This window comes from Saimiri boliviensis, chromosome 13 (assembly GCF_048565385.1).
Source record: "Saimiri boliviensis isolate mSaiBol1 chromosome 13, mSaiBol1.pri, whole genome shotgun sequence".
Classification (NCBI taxonomy): domain Eukaryota; kingdom Metazoa; phylum Chordata; class Mammalia; order Primates; family Cebidae; genus Saimiri; species Saimiri boliviensis.
The window spans coordinates 60,339,136-60,357,907 of record NC_133461.1 but is presented as its reverse complement, the minus strand read 5'-3'; the positions used below and the strand labels follow the sequence as shown (position 1 = coordinate 60,357,907).

The window sequence follows — 18,772 nt, the reverse complement described above, 5'->3', positions numbered from 1 at the left end:
GTGTCACCTAATGGCAGGGATACAGCTGGAAAAATGCGTTATTAGGTGATTTCATCGTTGTGTGAACATCGTAGAATGTACTTACACAAACCTAGAAGGTCGAGCATACTACACACTGAGGCTATATAGTATGGCCCATTGTTCCTAGGCTACAAACCTGTACAGCATATGACTATGCTGAACACTGTAGGCAACTGTAACACAATGGTAAGTATCTGTGTATCTAACCATAGAAAAAGTCTAGTAAAAATACAGTACAAAAGATACAAAATGGTACTTCTGCACAGGGCAGTACCATCATAATCTTATAGTCACTCTTGTATATGTGATCTGTTGTTAACAGAAACATTATTATGTGTGTCATGACTGTATATGGGAATGCCTGTATGAGAATGTATGGGAAAATATATGTGAGTATGCCAGTGCGATGATTCACTTCTGTAATGCCAGAACTTTGGGAAGCTGAGGTGGGCAGATCATCTGAGGTCAGGGGTTTGAGAACAACAGCCTGACTAACATGGTGAAACCCTGTGTCTACTAAAATTACAAAAATTAGTAGGGCATGGTGATGGGCACCTGTAATCCCAGCTACTAGGGAGGCTGAAGCAGGAGAATCGCTTGAACCCAGGAGCTGGATGTTACAGTGAGGTGAGATTGTGCCATTGCACTCCAGCCTGGGCAACAGAGGGAGACTCTGTCTCCAGAAAAAAAAAAAAGATATGTGAGTAAAGTTTGGTATCAGATAAAGTTGACATCTCAAACAAAAAAGGCGAATTAGTTAATAAATGGAGCCAGATCCATTGATAACCCAAGGGAGGTAATACAGGAGATACATACGTATTCCATCTCTACATATGTATCTTTGACACGAATATTTCAGGATGGTGGATTTAATAACTAAATATGAAAAAAAACTAACATGAAAGCATAAAAAAAATACAAGAGGACTTTAAAAAATATGCTTGGAGAAAAGACCTTTTCAAACCATAAAAGCTGGATACAACCACCTAAGATTCTCTCCAATGAAGGGCAAATCTTAAAAGACAGATGATAGCCAGGCGCGGTGGCTCCCGCCTGTAATCGCAGCACTTTGGGAGGCTGAGGTGGGCAGATCACAAGATTAGGAGTTCAAGACCACCCTGGCCAAATGGTGAAACCCCACCTCTACTAAAAATTCAAAAATTAGCTGGACTAAAATTAGCTGGACACGGTGGCGGGTGCCTGTAGTTCCAGCTACTCAGGAGGCTGAGGCAGGAGAATCGCTTGAACCTGGGAGGCAGAGGTTGCAGTGAGCCAAGATTGCACCATTGCACTCCAGCCTGGGCAATAAGAGCGAAACTCCATCTCGAAAAAAAAGAAAAAAAAAAAAAAGACACATGGTCAACAAAGAGAGTTTAGGTTCTTAAGATATAAACAGATCCTATGATTAAGAAAATAAAAAACAGCCCAATTAGGGAGGAAACTAGTAAAGGATATGAATAGACAGTTTGCAGATAGAAACATAAGAGGTCAATAAATATTTTTGGCAGGGCGCAGTGGCTCACTCTTATAATCCCAGCACTTTGGGAGACTGAGGTGGGCCGATCACGAGGTCAGGAGTTCGAGACCAGCCTGACCAGCGTGGTGGAACAGGGCGTGGTGGCACACACTTCCAGTCCCAGCTACTCAGGAGGCTGAGGCAGGAGAACCACTTGAACTTGGGAGGCAGAGGTTGCAGTAAGCCAAGATTGTGCCACTGCAGGCCAGCCTGAGCAACAGAGTGAGACTCCATCTCAAAAAAAGAATTTCTTTTTTTTTTTTTTTTTTTTGAGACGGAGTTTCGCTCTTGTTACCCAGGCTGGAGTGCAATGGCGCGATCTCGGCTCACCGCAACCTCCGCCTCCTGGGTTCAGGCAATTCTCCTGCCTCAGCCTCCTGAGTAGCTGGGATTACAGGCACGTGCCACCATGCCCAGCTAATTTTTTGTATTTTTAGTAGAGACGGGGTTTCACCATGTTGACCAGGATGGTCTCGATCTCTCGACCTTGTGATCCACCCGCCTCGGCCTCCCAAAGTGCCGGGATTACAGGCTTGAGCCACCGCGCCCGGCCTTCTTTTTTTTTTTTAACTTGTGATACCTTAGCAAAAATTTAAAAGTTTGCCAATATTTAGTACCTAGTGAAGGTGTCGGGAGTTGTAAAGTCTTATGCACTGACTATGAAAGGATGATAAGTGATTTGGTGACATATACTTTAAATTTGCACATGCTCAATATCTTCCACCTAGCATTTCTACTTCTAATAATTTTTCCTAAACAATATTTGCACTAGTATTCAAAAGGATGCATATGAAATGTTATTTGTAATATCATACATAATAGCAATAAAGAGCAAATTACTCCGATACCTATATTGCTTAGTCATTAAAAGAAATATTCTCAAGCTTATAATCCCAGTACTTTAGGAGGTGAGGTGGGAGGATTGTTTGAACACAGTCATTTGACACCAGCCTGGGCAACATGGGGTGCCCCCTCTCTCCAAAAAAATAAGAAAAATTAGCTGGGCATGGTGGCATGTACCTGCAGGCCTAGCTGCTTGGGAAGCTGAGAAGGGAGGATTGCTTGAGCCAAGGAGGTTGACCCTGCAGTGAGCGGTGTCCGCATCACTGCATTCCAGCCTGGGCAACAGAGTGACGCCATGTCTCAAAAAAAAACAAAAAAGAAAAGAAAAGAAATGCTTATGTAATCAACAAGAGGATTGAGTTGTGTTTACTGACACAATAAAATGTCCAAAGATAGTAGTAGTGTTAATGAATAAAGCATTGCAGAAGAAACATATGTAGTATAATCTCATGTGTGTCATTTTAGTATTTATAATCATTTAAATACATGTATTTAAACATACATATAAAAGAAAATAGACAAATATGCATCAAATAATTGACAGTAATTCTTGGGAGACTTTCTACATTATCTATTTCTGTATTTTAATTTGATATAATTTACATTAAATTGTTTTTATATTTGGAAAAAAATTTTCTTTCTTATTCATTTATTTATTTATTTTTGAGATGAAGTTTTGCTCTTGTTGCCCAGGCTGGAGTGCAGTGGTGCAATCTCCACCTCCTGGGTTCAAGCAATTCTCAGCCTCTTGGGTAGCTGGGACTATAGGCTCGTGCCACCATGCCCATCTAATTTTTTTTATTTTTGGTAGAGACAGGGTTTCACCATGTTGGCTAGGCTGGTCTTGAACTCTTGACCTCAGGTCATCTGCCCGCCTCAGCCTCCCAAAGTGCTGAGATTACAGGCGTGAGCTACCGCACCCTGCCTAGAAAAAAAAATTCTTAAATACATAGTAGGAAAAAGGAAGAAACCTAAGAATTTTAAAATTTTCTTCCAAGTTGGGTTGGGGCTAATCTGTCACATAGGCTATTAGTTCCATGTGGCATATTTTCTATATAACTGTAATATATACATAGCTATTTAGAAACTATGGAGTAATATTCAGAGTCAATTCTTAAGGGGAGAAAGAAGAAGACACTCTATAGTTAATCTTAATAAGGTTAATATCTAAATCTCTTAATATCAACAATTATAATTACAATGCATACATTTTCCTCTTTATTTTGTATGTTATCTTCAAATTCAAAATCCAGGCAGGATGTGGTGGCTCACGCCTATGATCTCAACACTTTGGAAGGCCCAGGTGGTTGGATCACTTGAGGTCAGGAGTTTGAGACCAGCCCGGCCAACATGGTGAAACCCGTCTCTACTAAAAATACAAAAATTAGCCGGGCATGGTGGCACACACCTGTGATTCCAGCTACTCAGGAGGCTGAGGCAGGAGAATCCCTTTGGCCCAGAGGTGGAGGTTGCAGTGAGCAGAGATCACACCCCAGCCCTCCAGCCTGGGTGACAGAGAGAGACTCCATCTAAAAAAAAAAAAACTTCCAAGAACACATTTCCATGTAGACTTCCTTCTAATATAGGTGTTTACAGGTAAGTACATACTTGCAAATCTATGGAGGAATCATAGACATTTATCAGCTATCTTGAGAGTGAATAAAATTGCATTTTACCAAGAGCAACATGGTCAAAGAGCATGCAGTGAAGGTAGTGACGGCTCTCATAAAATACACAAATATTGAACAAGGTGGTTACAAGTTACAAGACACTCCAGTAATATTAGAGATTTTTCTTATAAAATGTGATGTTTGTTTTTTAAGCAAGGTGACTGAAAAAGAGCAATTCTATTTATTTGATGATCTCTCCAGGTGGATGACGCTGAAGAACCTGAAAAAACAGGGGAGAATAAAGCACCCAGTAAGTTCCAGTCTGTGGGAGTGCAAGTAGAAGAAGAGAAGTGGTAAGTCCACATGCATTCATCCTCTTTTGTCTTGATGTTGTGAAGTAAGGTAAAAGTACTTTTACCCATGATAAATCTACAAAATTCAATGATATTTTCCACTCAGTTCTGGGAGTATTTAAAGGGTGAAGTTGAAGCAATATTAGTCAATTCTCTCCTGTACTTTAATACTAGAGACCACTCCATTTGAGTTTTGCTTGAATAGTACTATAAGCATATTACATACACATAAATACTGTGTGCAGTACTCTTGGGTTGCTAAACTGTAACTTTGGAAAAAAAAAAAGAAATTTTCCCATTTGAGACTGTGGAATTTTTATGAGAAGGGAACTTACCTTATTTCTATTTTTATTTCCAACATTTAATAGTGTCTGGTGTTTAGTGTATGCTCAATGAATGATGAATGAATGAATGAGGAAGATATTCCCTGTCATTATCCTGAATCACCAGTCCTTTAGATTACTCTTTACCTACTTTAGTGTCTTAGTATCTATAAATGGGAAATGTAGGGTTTCATAAAATTACAGAATTTGGGATTAATAATTTCATTTTGTAAATGAGAACTTGGAGAGAAGCATGTGAATTTCTCAAACTGGGAGGTTCTTTGTGGGTAGAACCATGTTTTATTGATAGTAGTACCCCCCCCCCCCAGCTTCCAGCATTGTGATTTGCACATACTAAATATACAGTAAATGCTGGCTGAATAAAGTAAAACTGGAGTTATGGTAAGGGTGAAAGCTCTAAGTATATCATCTCAACTTTGCTACTAACCTTCTTTGTGTTAATTAAGAACAATCATTTGCATGTAACCTATCCATCCTTCCATTATCCATCAATTCAATAAAATTTATGGAATGCTTCCTATAATCAAGGCTACATGTAACGTAAACTGAAAATCTGAAAAGGAGTCATTTATCAGTTTATGGAAGTGATCCTGTTTTAGAACCTCCCACTATTGATTGATTGATTGACACTGTACTTATAAGAGGTATATATATATATATATATATATATATATATATATACATGAAAATACATATAGCTAATGTATGTTTATTAATAAAATATAATATATATATAATGTGTGTATATGCAATATATATTATGTGTGTGTGTGTATAATATGGTAAAAACTTCAATTACTTTTGCACCAACCTAATATAATTATGCAATGCTGGAAGCCAAGAAAACTGGTACAATTCTTCTGACAACTAATATGATAAAAGTTAGCAGCCGGGCGCGGTGGCTCAAGCCTGTAATCCCAGCACTTTGGGAGGCCGAGGCAGGTGGATCACAAGGTCGAGAGATCGAGACCATCCTGGTCAACATGGTGAAACCCCGTCTCTACTAAAAATACAAAAAATTAGCTGGGTATGGTGGCTCATGCCTGTAATCCCAGCTACTCAGGAGGCTGAGGCGGGAGAATTGCCTGAACCCAGGAGGCGGAGGTTGCGGTGAGCCGAGATTGCGCCATTGCACTCCAGCCTGGGTAACAAGAGCGAAACTCCGTCTCAAAACAAAAAAAAAAGTTAGCAATAGTTATACATCTGTCCATACCAATTGATCCAAAAATCACACTCATGGGACTATCTTGAATGAAATCACTCAATGGAAGGTAAACAATTGTGAAACATTATCTATCATTGTAAAAGAAGAACACTATCAAATAACTGATAATAGTATGCTTTTGTAATTTATAGCATATCACTGAGGTAAACTATTATATAGCTATTAAATATCGTTAATTTAAAAAGATAGAGAAACATGGGGAAATTCTCATGATACGATGTTAGGTGAAGAAGTTGAATACATAATATCCATGCATAGTGTTCATGCAGGTGAACAAGGACTGAAATGTAATATGTACAAATGATAGGCTTAAGAGTAACTTTTTTCTTCTACTCTAAAATGTTTATTTATTGTATTTACTTTAACTTTTAGTAATCATTGTTTTTTTTCCCCGCTCCAGTAATCATTGGTTTAATGTGAACCTTCCTAGGCATATGTTTTAGAAAGTTTTTTGTAAGTATATATTTAATGGACATTAAAATCTCGTATTAAGAAAATACACTCCTGGCCAGGCACAGTGGCTCACGCCTGTAATCCCAGCACTTTGGGAGGCCAAAGCAAGTAGATCACCTGGGGTCCAGAGTTCAAGACCAGCCTGACCAACATGGTAAAACCCATCTCTACTGAAAATACAAAAAAATAGCTGGATCTGGTGGTGGATGCCTATAATCTGAGGTACTCAGGAGGGTAAGGCAAGAGAATAGCTTTAACCCAGGGGGCAGAGACTGCAGTGAACCAAGATCGCGCCATTGTACTCCAGCCTGGGTAGCAGAGCAAGACTCCATCCTAAAAAAAAGAAAAAGAAAAAGAAAAAGGAAATATATTCCTCCACCTCCCACCAGCCCAGCTTGGTTTCTTTTCTCCGTGATGTAGTGGTTAACAGCACAGACTCTTGAGCCAAATCCTGGCTCTGCCCATTATTAGCTGAAAGACCATAAACAAATTGCTACCCATCTTTGTGCCTTAGTTTTCTAATACGTAAAAAGGGAGTTGCAAGTAGTTTCCACTATAAGCTAAAAGGAACTGAGAAGTCACACTCCATCTTAACAAGTAAGAATCTCAACAAACTAAAAAATCAACATCTCTGTCTATCTCTCAGAATAGTGAGGTCACAAGGCACATTGCTTCTCCCAAAATTGGAGAGACAGACAGATACAGAGAATCACAACTTACTGGAGTAGAAACACAAGTAGAAATCTCTGCAGGAATGAGCACAGGGTAAGAAAACATAAGCAGTAACTGAAGAATTGTTGGAGGCTCAATGTTGACAAGTCTGAGAGTTAAAAACTCCAAAGAAACTCAGTCATAGGGAGGACTCACACTTTTGTGAGTTTTACTTCCAGGAACTCTACCAGGTCCTTATAGTGAATATTAGAGAGAAAAAAAATCTCGTGTTTCCAGAAAGAAAGAGGAAAAAATGAACTACTTTGAAATATGCCAACACGTTCTCTTCTTTTTCACAAGGCCTGCACACAGCAGAAACTATTTTACCAGAACCTTTTGCTGGCTAGGGTTTTATCAGAACCTAACCTACCTGGGGAAAGGAAAACACTCAGCTCTATCTAGTTCCCTCTAGCCAACCTTAGCCACCTTCAGGCATCTTATCCCATATAAGAGAAAAAAAATCCTGAGAAACAATGATGAAGTTCCCAGTCTAGGAGCACAGGCTCACCAAAAAATTGACACTAATCAAAGTGCTAGAGGGCACTTTTCCCTAACAGACACCTTACCAGTACATTACTAAATGCCAATTTACCACAGTTCCTTTCGCCAAATACCTCATGTCCACTTTTCAAAAAACTGCAAGGCATACTAAAAGGTAAAAAAACACAGTTTGAAGAGATGGAACAAACATCAGAATGAGAGTCAAATATGGCAGGAGATATATATATATATTTTGAGACATAGTTGTGCTCTGTCACCCAGACTAGATTGCAGTGGCATGATCTTGGCTCACAGCAACCAGTGCCTCCTGAGTTCAAGCGATTCTCCTGCCTCAGCCTTCTGAGGAGCTGGGACTGCAGGTGCATGCCACCATGCCTGGCTAATTTCTCTTTTCTTTCTTTTTTTTTTTTTTTTTTGAGACGGAGTTTCGCTCTTGTTGCCCAGGCTGGAGTGCAATGGCGCGATCTCGGCTCACCGCAACCTCCGCCTCCTGGGTTCAGGCAATTCTCCTGCCTCAGCCTCCTGAGTAGCTGGGATTACAGGCACACGCCACCATGCCCAGCTAATTTTTAGTATTTTTAGTAGAGACGGGGTTTCACCATGTTGACCAGGATGGTCTTGATCTCTTGACCTTGTGATCCACCCGCCTCAGCCTCCCAAAGTGCTGGGATTACAGGCTTGAGCCACCGCGCCCAGCCTTTTTTTGTATTTTTAGTAGAGGCAGGGCTTCACTGTATTAGCCAGGATGGTCTTGATCTCCCGACCTCCTGATCCATCAGCCATGGCCTCCCAAAGTGCTGGGATTACAGGTGTGAGCCATGGTGCCCAGCTGATTTTTTAAAGAATTATGATTAGTATGCTAAAGGCTGTAATGAAAGAAGCAGATAACATGCAGAGAGATGGAGAATTAAAAAGAATTCTAAGAATTAAAAAGAAATGCTGGAGATAAAAAATACTCTAATAGAATCAAAGAATATCTTTGATGTAAACTGGACACTAATGGCTAAGCTTGAGGATATAACAATAGAAACTTCCAAAACTGAAAAGCAAAGAGAAAAAAGATTGACAAGAAACCACAACAGATGATCTGAGAACTGTGAGCCAGCTACAAAAGGTGTAACTTTATGTGAGAGAGGAATACAAGGAGAGGAAAGAGAAAGGAATAAAAGCAGTATTAGAAGCAATAATAACAGAATCCCCTCAAATTAATGTCAGACACCACAGATCCAGGAAGCTCAGAGAGTATGAAGCAAGACAAATGCCAAAAGCAAAACAAAACAACAAAAAGCTACACCTAAGCCTATCATATTCAAATTTCAGAAAAATCAAAGACTTACAAAATCTTGAAAAAAGTGAGTGGAAAAGAATATCTTACCTATAGAGAAGCACAGATAAGAATTAGGCCAGGTGCAGTGGCTCACACCTGTAATACCAGAATTTTGGGAGGCTGAGGTAGGTGGATCACTTGAGCCAAAGAGTTTGAGACCAACCTTGGCAAAATGGCAAAATCCCATCTCTACAAAAATTATCTGGCTGTGGTGCATGCTTGTGGGCCCAGTTAATCGGAAGGCTGAGGTGGGAAGATTGCTTCAGCCTGGGAAGTGGAGGTTGCAGTGAGCTGAGATTGCACCATGAAATTCAAGCCTCAGCAACAGATAGCCTGTCTCAGGAAAAAAAAAAAAAAAAAAAAAAAAAAAAAAATATATATATATATATATATATATATATATATATGAGATAAGAGTTATATCTGGCCAGGTGCACTGGCTCATGCCTGTAATCCCAACACTTTGGAAGACCAAGGTGGGCAGATCACTTGAGGTCAGGAGTTCGAGACCAGCCTGGGCAACATGTTGAAACCCCATCTCTACCAAAAATATAAAAATGTGGTAGCATGTGTCTGTAGTCCCAGCTACTTGGGAGGCTGAGGCAAAAGAGTCACTTGAACCCAGGAGGCAGAGGTTGCAGTGAGCTGAGATTGTGCCACTACACCCCAGCCTGGGTGGCAGAGACTCAGTCTCAAAACAAACAAACAAACAAAAAACTACAAAATACATGAGTTCTTGAATTGATAAAACTGGAAGGAGAAAAAGATGTATCTATATTATAATTGGAGACTTCAACAATTCTCTATCAGAAATGGACAGATCAAGAAGGCAGAACATCAGTAAGGACACAGTTGAATGCAACAGCACTATTGAACAACTGAATATAGTTGACATCTATAGACTACTTATCCAGCAACAACAGATTGCACGTTCTTCTCAAGCTCACACAGCACATTCACCTAGATAGAGCAGAACACATTCTGGGGCATAAAACAGACCTTAACAAATATTTAAAACTATAAATCATAGCATGTCTGCTCTCAGACCACTGTAGAATTAAACTAGAAATCAACAACAGAAAGATAGTCGGAAATTCCCAAAACACTTAGAGATTTAACAGCATACTTCTAAATTACAAATAAGCCAGATAAATCTCAAGAAACTGAATATTCTGAACTAAATGGAAATACAACTTATTAAAATTTATGGATTGCAGCAAAAGCAGTGTTTAGGGGGACAGTTACAGCATTGATTGCATGTATTAGAAAAGAAGACAATCTAACATTAATTATTTAAGCTTCCACCATAGGACACTAAAAAAAGAAGAGCAAATTGACAAAGTAAACATAAGAGAAGAGCCGGGCGTGGTGGCTCAAGCCTGTAATCCCAGCACTTTGGGAGGCCGAGGTGGGTGGATCACAAGGTCGGGAGATCGAGACCAACCTGGTCAACACGGTGAAACCCCGTCTCTACTAAAAATACAAAAAATTAGCTGGGCATGGTGGCACGTGCCTGTAATCCCAGCTACTCAGGAGGCTGAGGCAGGAGAATTGCTTGAACCCAGGAGGCGGAGGTTGCGGTGAGCCGAGATCGCGCCATTGCACTCCAGCCTGGGTAACAAGAGCGAAACTCCATCTCAAAAAAAAAAAAAAAAAAAGAATTTCTGAAATGCAGTAATCAGGAACTGCTAAATAGTTTCTCTACATCCGTCTCAAAAAAAAAAAATTAGAAGAGAAATCACGAAACTCAAAATAGTAATCAATAGAGAAAATCAGCAAAATGAAAACCTGACTCTGAAAAGATTAATAAAATGATAAGCCTTTAACCAGGCTAACTAAGAGAGAATACACAAATTACTTTTTTTAAATTCTATTTTAATTTATTTTGAGATGGATTCTTGCTCTGTTGACCAGGCTGGAGTGCAGTGGCCGAATTCAGCTCACTGAAACCTCCACCTCCCAGGATCAAGTTATTCTCCTGCCTCAGCCTCCCAAGTAGCTGGGATTACAGGCGCACACCACCATGCCTGGCTAATTTTTGTATTTTTAGTAGAGACGGGGTTTCACCATGTTGGTAAGGCTGGTCTTGAACTCCTGACCTTGTGATCCACCTGCCTTGGCCTGCCAAAGTGCTGGGATTACAACTGTGAGTTGCTGCGCCCGGCCAAATTACTCTTATAATATGAGACATGAAAGGAGACATCACTGTAGATCCTAGGATATCAAAGGAATAATAAAAGAATATTATTACAACTCTGTGCCCATAGGTAAAATTGACCAATTTTTTGAAAGGCAGTCTGCCAAAACTCACACAAGAAATAAACAATCTGTATAGGCCTATATCTGTTGACAAAAATTGAATCAATAATTAATACTCATATCCAGCCAAACTAAGCTTCATAAGCAAAGGAGAAATAAAATCCTTTAGAACAAGCAATTGCTGAGAGATTTTGTCACCACCAGGCCTGCTTTACAATAGCTCCTGAAAGAAGCACTAAACATGGAAAGGAACAACCAGTACCAGCCACTCCAAAAACATACCAAATGGTAAAGGGCATCAACACAATGAAGAAACTGCAACTAATGGGCAAAACAACCAGCTAGCATCAAAATGGCAGGATCAAATTCACACATAATAATATTAACATTAAATGTAAATGGACTAAATGCCCCAATCAAAAGACGAAGACGGCAAATTGGATAAAAAGTCAAAACCCGTCAGTGTGCTGTATCCAGGAAACCTATCTCACATGCAGGGATACACATAAGCTCAAAATAAAGGGATGGAGGAAGATTTACCAAGCAAATGGAGAGCCAAAAAAAGCAGGAGTTACAATCCTAGTATCTGATAAAATAGACTTTAAACCAACAAAGATCAAAAGAGACAAAGAAGGACATTACATAGTGGTAAAAGGATCAATGCAACAAGAAGAGCTAACAATCCTAAATATATACACACCCAATACAGGAGCAACCAGATACATAAAGCAGGTTCTTAACAACCTACGAAGACACTTAGACTCCCACACAGTAATAGTGTGAGACTTTAACATTCCACTGTCAGTATTAGGCAGATCAACGAGACAGAAAATTAACAAGGATATCCAGGACTTGAACTCAGACCTGGAAAAAGCAAACCTAATAGAGATTTACAGAACTCTCCACCCCAAATCCACAGAATATACATTCTTCTCAGCACCACATCACACCTGCTCTAAACTTGATCGCATAATTGGAAATAAATCACTCCTCAGCAAATGCAAAAGAATGGAAATAATAACAAACAGTCTCCCAGACCACAGTGCAATCAAATTAGAACTCAGGATTGAGAAACTAACTCAGAACTGCACAACTTCATGGAAACTGAACAACTGGCTCTTGAATGTTGACTGGATAAACAATGAAATAAAGGCAGAAATAAAGATTTTCTTCGAAATCAATGAGAATGAAGACACAACATACCAGAATGTCTGGGATGCATTTAAAGCAGTGTCTAGAGGAAAATTTATAGCAGTAAATGTGCATATGAGAAGCAAGGAAAGACCTAAAATTGACACTCTACCATCAAAATTCAAAGAGCCAGAGGAGCAAGATAAAAAATACTCAAAAGCTAGCAGAAGACAAGAAATAACTAAGATCAGAGCAAAACTGAAGGAGATAGAGACACACAGAAAAAAAACCTTCAAAAAATCAATAAATCCAGGAGCTGATTTTTTGAAAAGATCAACAAAATAGACCAGTAGGCAGATTAATTAAAAAGAAAAGAGAATAGTCAAATAGACACATAAAAAATAATAAAGGGGATATCACCCCAGATTCCACAGAAATACAAACCACCATCAGAGATTACTACAAACAACTCTATGCACATAAACCAGTAAACCTAGAAGAAGTGGATAAATTCCGGGACACTTGCACCCTCCCAAGCCTAAACCAGGAAGAAGTTGAAACCCTGAATAGACCAATAACCAGGGCTGAAGTTGAGGCAACAATTAATAGACTACCAACCAAAAAAAGCCCAGGTCCAGATGGGTTCACAGACAAATTCTACCAGATCTACAAAGAGGAGCTGGTACCACTCCTTCTGAAACTATTCCAAACAATCCAAAAAGAGAGTATCCTTCCTAAATCCTTTTATGAGACCAACATCATCATGATAAAACCCGGCAGAGACTCAACAAGAAAAGAAAACTTCAGGCCAATATCCATGATGAACATAGAAGCAAAAATCTTCAGTGAAATACTGGCATACTGATGGCAACAGCACATCAAAAAGCATATCCATCATGATCAAGTAGGCTTCATCCCGGGGATGCAAGGCTGGTTCAATATATGCAAGTCTATAAACATATTTCGCCATGTAAACAGAACCAAAGACAAAAACTCCATGATTATTTCAATAGATGAAGAGAAGGCCTTTGACAAAATTCAACAGCCCTTTATGCTAAAACCTCTCAATAAACTAGGTATCGATGGAACGTATCTCAAAATAATAAAAGCTCTTTATGACAAATCTACAGCCAATATCATACTGAATGGGCAAAAACTGGAAGCATTCCCTTTGAAATCTGGCACTAGACAAGGATGCCCTCTCTCAACACTCCTATTCAACATAGTACTGGAGGTTCTAGCCAGAGCAATCAGGCAAGAAAAAGAAATAAAGGGTGTTCAATCAGGAAAGGAGGAAGTAAAATTGTTTCTATTTGCAGACGACATGATTGTTTATTGAGAAGACTCCATCATCTCAGCCCAAAAGCTCCTTAACTGATAAGCAACTTCAGCAAAGTCTCAGGATACAAAATCAATGTGCAGAAATCACAAGCATTCCTATACACCAATAACAGATATAAAGAGAGCCAAATCAAGAATGAACTGCCATTCACAATTGCTATGAAGAGAATAAAATACCTAGGAATACAACTAACAAAGGACTTAAAGGAAAGGACTTCTTCAAGGAGAACTATGAACCACTGCTCAAGGAAATAAGAGAAGACACAAACAGATGGAAAAACATTCAATGCTTATAGTTAGGAAGAGTCAATATTGTGAAAATGATCATACCGCCCAAAGTAATTTATAGATTCAGTGGTATCCCCATCAAACTACCTATGACTCTCTTCACAGAAATGGAAAAAAACACCGTAAACTTCATATGGAACCAAAAGAGAGCCTGCATAGCCAAGTCAGTTCTAAGCAAGAAGAACAAAGCTGGAGGCATCACACTACCTGACTTCAAACCATACTACAAGTCTACAATAATCAAAACAGCATGGTACTGGTACCAAAACAGAGATATAGACCAATGGAACAGAACAGAGGCCTCGGAGGCAATACCACACATCTACAACGCTCTGATCTTTGACAAACCTGACAAAAACAAGCAATAGGGAGAGGATTCCCTGTTTAATAAATGGTGTTGGGAAAACTAGCTAGCCATGTGCAGAAAGCAGAAACTGGACCCCTTTCTGACACTTTACACTAAAATTAACTCCAGATGGATTAAAGACTTAAACAGAAGACCTAACACCATAAAAACCCTAGAAGAAAATCTAGGCAAAACCATTCAGGACATAGGCATAGGTAAGGACTTCATGACCAAAACACCAAAAGCATTGGCAACAAAAGCCAAAATAGACAAATGGGATCTAATTAAACTCCAGAGCTTCTGCACAGCAAAAGAAATAATCATTATAGTGAACCAGCAACCAACAGAATGGGAAAAAATTTTTGCAATCTACCCATCTGACAAAGGGCTAATATCCAGAATCTACAAAGAACTAAAACAGATTTACAGGAAAAAAACAAACCCATTCAAAAGTGAGCAAAGGATATGAACAGACATTTTTCAAAAGAAGACATATGTGCAGCCAACAAATTTATGAAAAAATGCTCATCATCACTGGTCATTAGAGAAATGCAAATCAAAACCACATTGAGATACCATCTCACACCAGTTAGAATGGCAATCATTAAAAAAATCTGGAGACAACAGATACTGGAGAGGATGTGGAGAACTAAGAACGCTTTTACACTGTTGGTGTGAGCGTAAATTAATTCAACCATTGTGGAAGACAGTGTGGTGATTCCTCAAAGACCTAGACATAGAAATTCCATTTGATGCAGCAATCCTATTACTGGGTATATATCCAAAGCATTATACGTTGTTTTATTATAAAGACATATGCACACGTATGTTCATTGCAGCACTGTTTACAATAGCAAAGACCTGGAACCAACCCAAATGCTCATCTATGATAGACTGGACAGGGAAAATGTGGCACATATCATGGAATACTATGCAGGCATAAAAAAAAAACGACGATTTCTTGTCCTTTGTAGGGACATGGATAAATCTGGAAACCATCATTCTCAGCAAACTGACACAAGAACAGAAAATCAAACACCACATGTTCTCACTCATTAGGCGATATTGAACAATGAGAACACATGGACACAGGGAGGGGAGCATCACACACTGGTGTCTGTTGTGGGGGACTAGAAGAGGGACAGTGGGGTGTGGGGAGGTGAGGAGAAATAACATAGGCATCACCTATATGCCAGATATAGGTGATGGGGATGGAGGCAGCAAACCACATTGCCATGGATACATATGCAACAATCCTGAATGTTCTTTACAGGTACCTCAGAACCTAAAGTGCAATTATATATATAAAGTACATTATCACTTATGTTAACGTCTTCCAAATCAAATACTTATGTATAAATCTAACAAAATACATGTAAGTAGTACATGAGGAAAACTGTAAAACTCTGATGAAAGATATCAAAGAAGTAAATAAATGGAGAAACATTCCATGTTTATGAATAGGAATACTCAATATTGTCAAGATGTCAGTTCTTCCTAACTTGATCTATAGATTCAACATAAGCTCAGTCAGAATCCCAGAAAATTGTTTTGTGGATATCAACAAACTAAAGTTTATATGGAGAGGCAAAAAATTCAGAATAGCCAACTCATTATCAAAGGAGAAGAACAAAGTCACAGGGCTGACACTACCTGACTTCAAGATTTATGGTAGAGCTACAGTATTCAAGATGGTGTGGTATTGATGAAAACATAGGCAAATAGATCAATGAAACTGAATAAAAACCCCAGAAATAGACTCACATAAATATAGACAACTGATCTTTGACAAAGGAGCAAATGCACTACAATGGAGAGAAGATAGTCTTTTCAATATTACTAGAAGAACTAGACATCCACATGCAAAAGAAAATCAATAAAGATACAGATATTATACACTTTACAAAATTAACTCAAAATGGATTATAGGGCTAATTATAGGTAAAACACAAAACTGCAGAACTTTAAAAGATAGCATAGAAGGCGGAGGCAGGTGGATCACAAGGTCAAGAGATCGAGACCATCCTGTTCAACATGGTGAAACCCCGTCTCTACTAAAAATACAAAAAATTAGCTGGGCATGGTGGTGCGTGCCTGTAATCCCAGCTACTCAGGAGGCTGAGGCAGGAGAATTGCCTGAACCCAGGAGGCAGAGGTTGCAGTGAGCCAAGACCGTGCCATTGCACTCCAGCCTGGGTAACAAGAGCAAAACTCCGTCTCAAAAAAAAAAAAAGATAACACAGAATAAATTCTAGGTGACCTTGGATATGATGTGACTTTTTAGATACAACACCAAAGGCATAATTCATGAAAGAAATAATAAGTTGAAGTTCATTAAAATTAAAAACAACTTCTCTGTGAAAGACAGTATTGAGAGAATGAGAAGACAAACCACACACAAGAAGAAAATATTTGCAAAAGACACATCTGGTAAAGAACTGCTATCCAAAATACGCAAAGGACTCCTAAGACCCAACAATAAGAAAATGAACAATCTGACCGGGTGCAGGGGCTCACGCTTGTAATTCCAGCACTTTGGGAGGCCAAGGTGGGCAGATCATCTGAGATTGGAAGTTCGAGACTGGCCTGGCCAACATGGCGAAACCCCGTCTCTACTAAAAATACAAAAACTAGTCAGGAATAGTAGCTCACATCTGTAATCCCAGCCACTTGGGAGCCTGAGGCAGGAGAATCGCTTGAACCCGGGAGGCACCACTGCACTCCAGCCTGGGTGACACGGTGAAACTCTGTCTCCAAAAAAAGAAAGAAAAGAAAGAAGATAAACAATCTGATTTAAAAATGGACAAAAATCTGAACATACGTTTTACCAATGATGATATACAGATAGCAAGGAGACTTATAAAAAGAAGTTCACCGTCATACATCATTAGGATATTGCAACTTAAAACAAAAATGACATACTGCTACACCACTACACATCTATTGGCATGGTCAAATGCAAAATACTGGCACCACCAAATGCTAGTGCAGGTATTAAATAAAAGGAATTCTTGCCTGGTACGGCAGCTCACACCTGTAATCCCAGCACTTTGGGAGACTGAGGTGGGCACATCATGAAGTCAGGAGTTCAAGACCAGCCTGGCCAACATAGTGAAATCCCGTCTCTTCTAAAAATACAAAAAATTAGCCGGGCATGGTGGTGCATGCCTGTAGTCCCAGCTACTCAGGAGGCTGAGACAGGAGAATCGCTTGAACCTGGGAGGTGGAGGTTGCAGTGAGCCAAGATCGCACCACTGCACTTGAGCTTGGGCAACAGAGTAGGAGATACTTCATCTACCCCCAACCAAAAAAAAAAAAAAAAATAGGCCAGGTGCCGTGGCTCACACACATAATCCCAGCCCTTTGGGAGGCTGAGGCAGGTGGATCATGAGGTCAGGAGTTCGAGACCAGCCAGCCTGGCCAATATTGGTGAAACTCCATCTGTACTAGAAATACACAAAATTAGCTGGGCATGGTGGCACAAGCCTGCAGTACCAGCTTCTTGGGAGGATGAGACAGAGGAATCGCTTGACCCGGAAGGCGGAGGTTGCAGTGAGCCGAGATCACACCACTGCACTCCAGCCTGAGTGACAGAGCGAGACCCCATCTCAATATAAAAACATAAATAAATAAAGTAAAAGGAATTATCATTTGCTGCAGCAAATGTGGAATAGTTCAGCCACTTGAGAAGACAGTTTGACTGTTTATTTTCTTTTTTGTTCCAAATCATTTTAACTTTAATAATCTGGCAGTAATTTAAAACATGAAAAATAAAAAGAGTCAAATGTATTCTCTTTATGGGGGATGCTACCATGATTGCCTGACACAAGCATGACCATGGGAAGGCTGGATTCAAAAGAACATGGCTGACAAGAAGGCTTCAGGGCTTATATAGACTGAAAAGTTCGGTTACAGAGTCTCCGAGGGCTAACAGGTGACAGAAGTGACATGAAATTTAAGGGACCCTCTGCAGATAGGATGTGGCTGCTGGCTTATCAGCACCTAGAAGCATTTCCTGATGGTGATTCCATGTCTCAGTATTTGTCATCTGGCACAGGATGGGCTGAGCAGGTCTGTTGTCCCAAAGGGTCGAATTTCTTCAGTGTATAGACCCGATCTCTCCCTCCTCATTGAGGTGATACTGAGGATCATGACCACACTTAAGTCAGGTATTCCAATTCCACTTGCAGCTCTGTCTGCTAGGGACGGTTTCTTTGTTTTTTCTTTCTTTTCTTTCTTTCTTTTTTTTTTTTTTGAGGCAGGGTTTTGCTCTGTCACCTTGGCTGGAAAGCAGTAGTGCGATCACAGCTCACTACAGCCTGGGCTTTCTGGGCTCAAGTCATCTTCCCAGCTCAGCCTTTCCAGTAGCTGGGACTACAGGCACGTGCAACCATGGCCAGCTAATTTTTGAATTTTTTGTTGATGGGGTCTCACAGTGTTTCCCAAACTGTTCTCAAGTGATCCATATGCCTTGGCCTCCCAATGTGTTGGGATTAGAGGCAT

At 39.7% G+C, this 18,772-nt stretch overlaps 1 protein-coding gene across 20 annotated transcripts in view; it reads left to right on the top strand.

Moving 5' to 3' along the window:
- Positions 1–18,772, top strand: part of DLGAP1 (DLG associated protein 1) — a 966,546-nt gene that overhangs the window by 889,418 nt on the left and 58,356 nt on the right. For all 20 annotated transcript variants that reach the window (XM_074383719.1, XM_074383721.1, XM_039463610.2 and 17 more), the window contains one exon: positions 4,252–4,343. In XM_074383719.1, the coding sequence (XP_074239820.1) occupies positions 4,252–4,343 (92 nt within the window). The remainder of the gene's footprint in view (positions 1–4,251; positions 4,344–18,772) is intronic.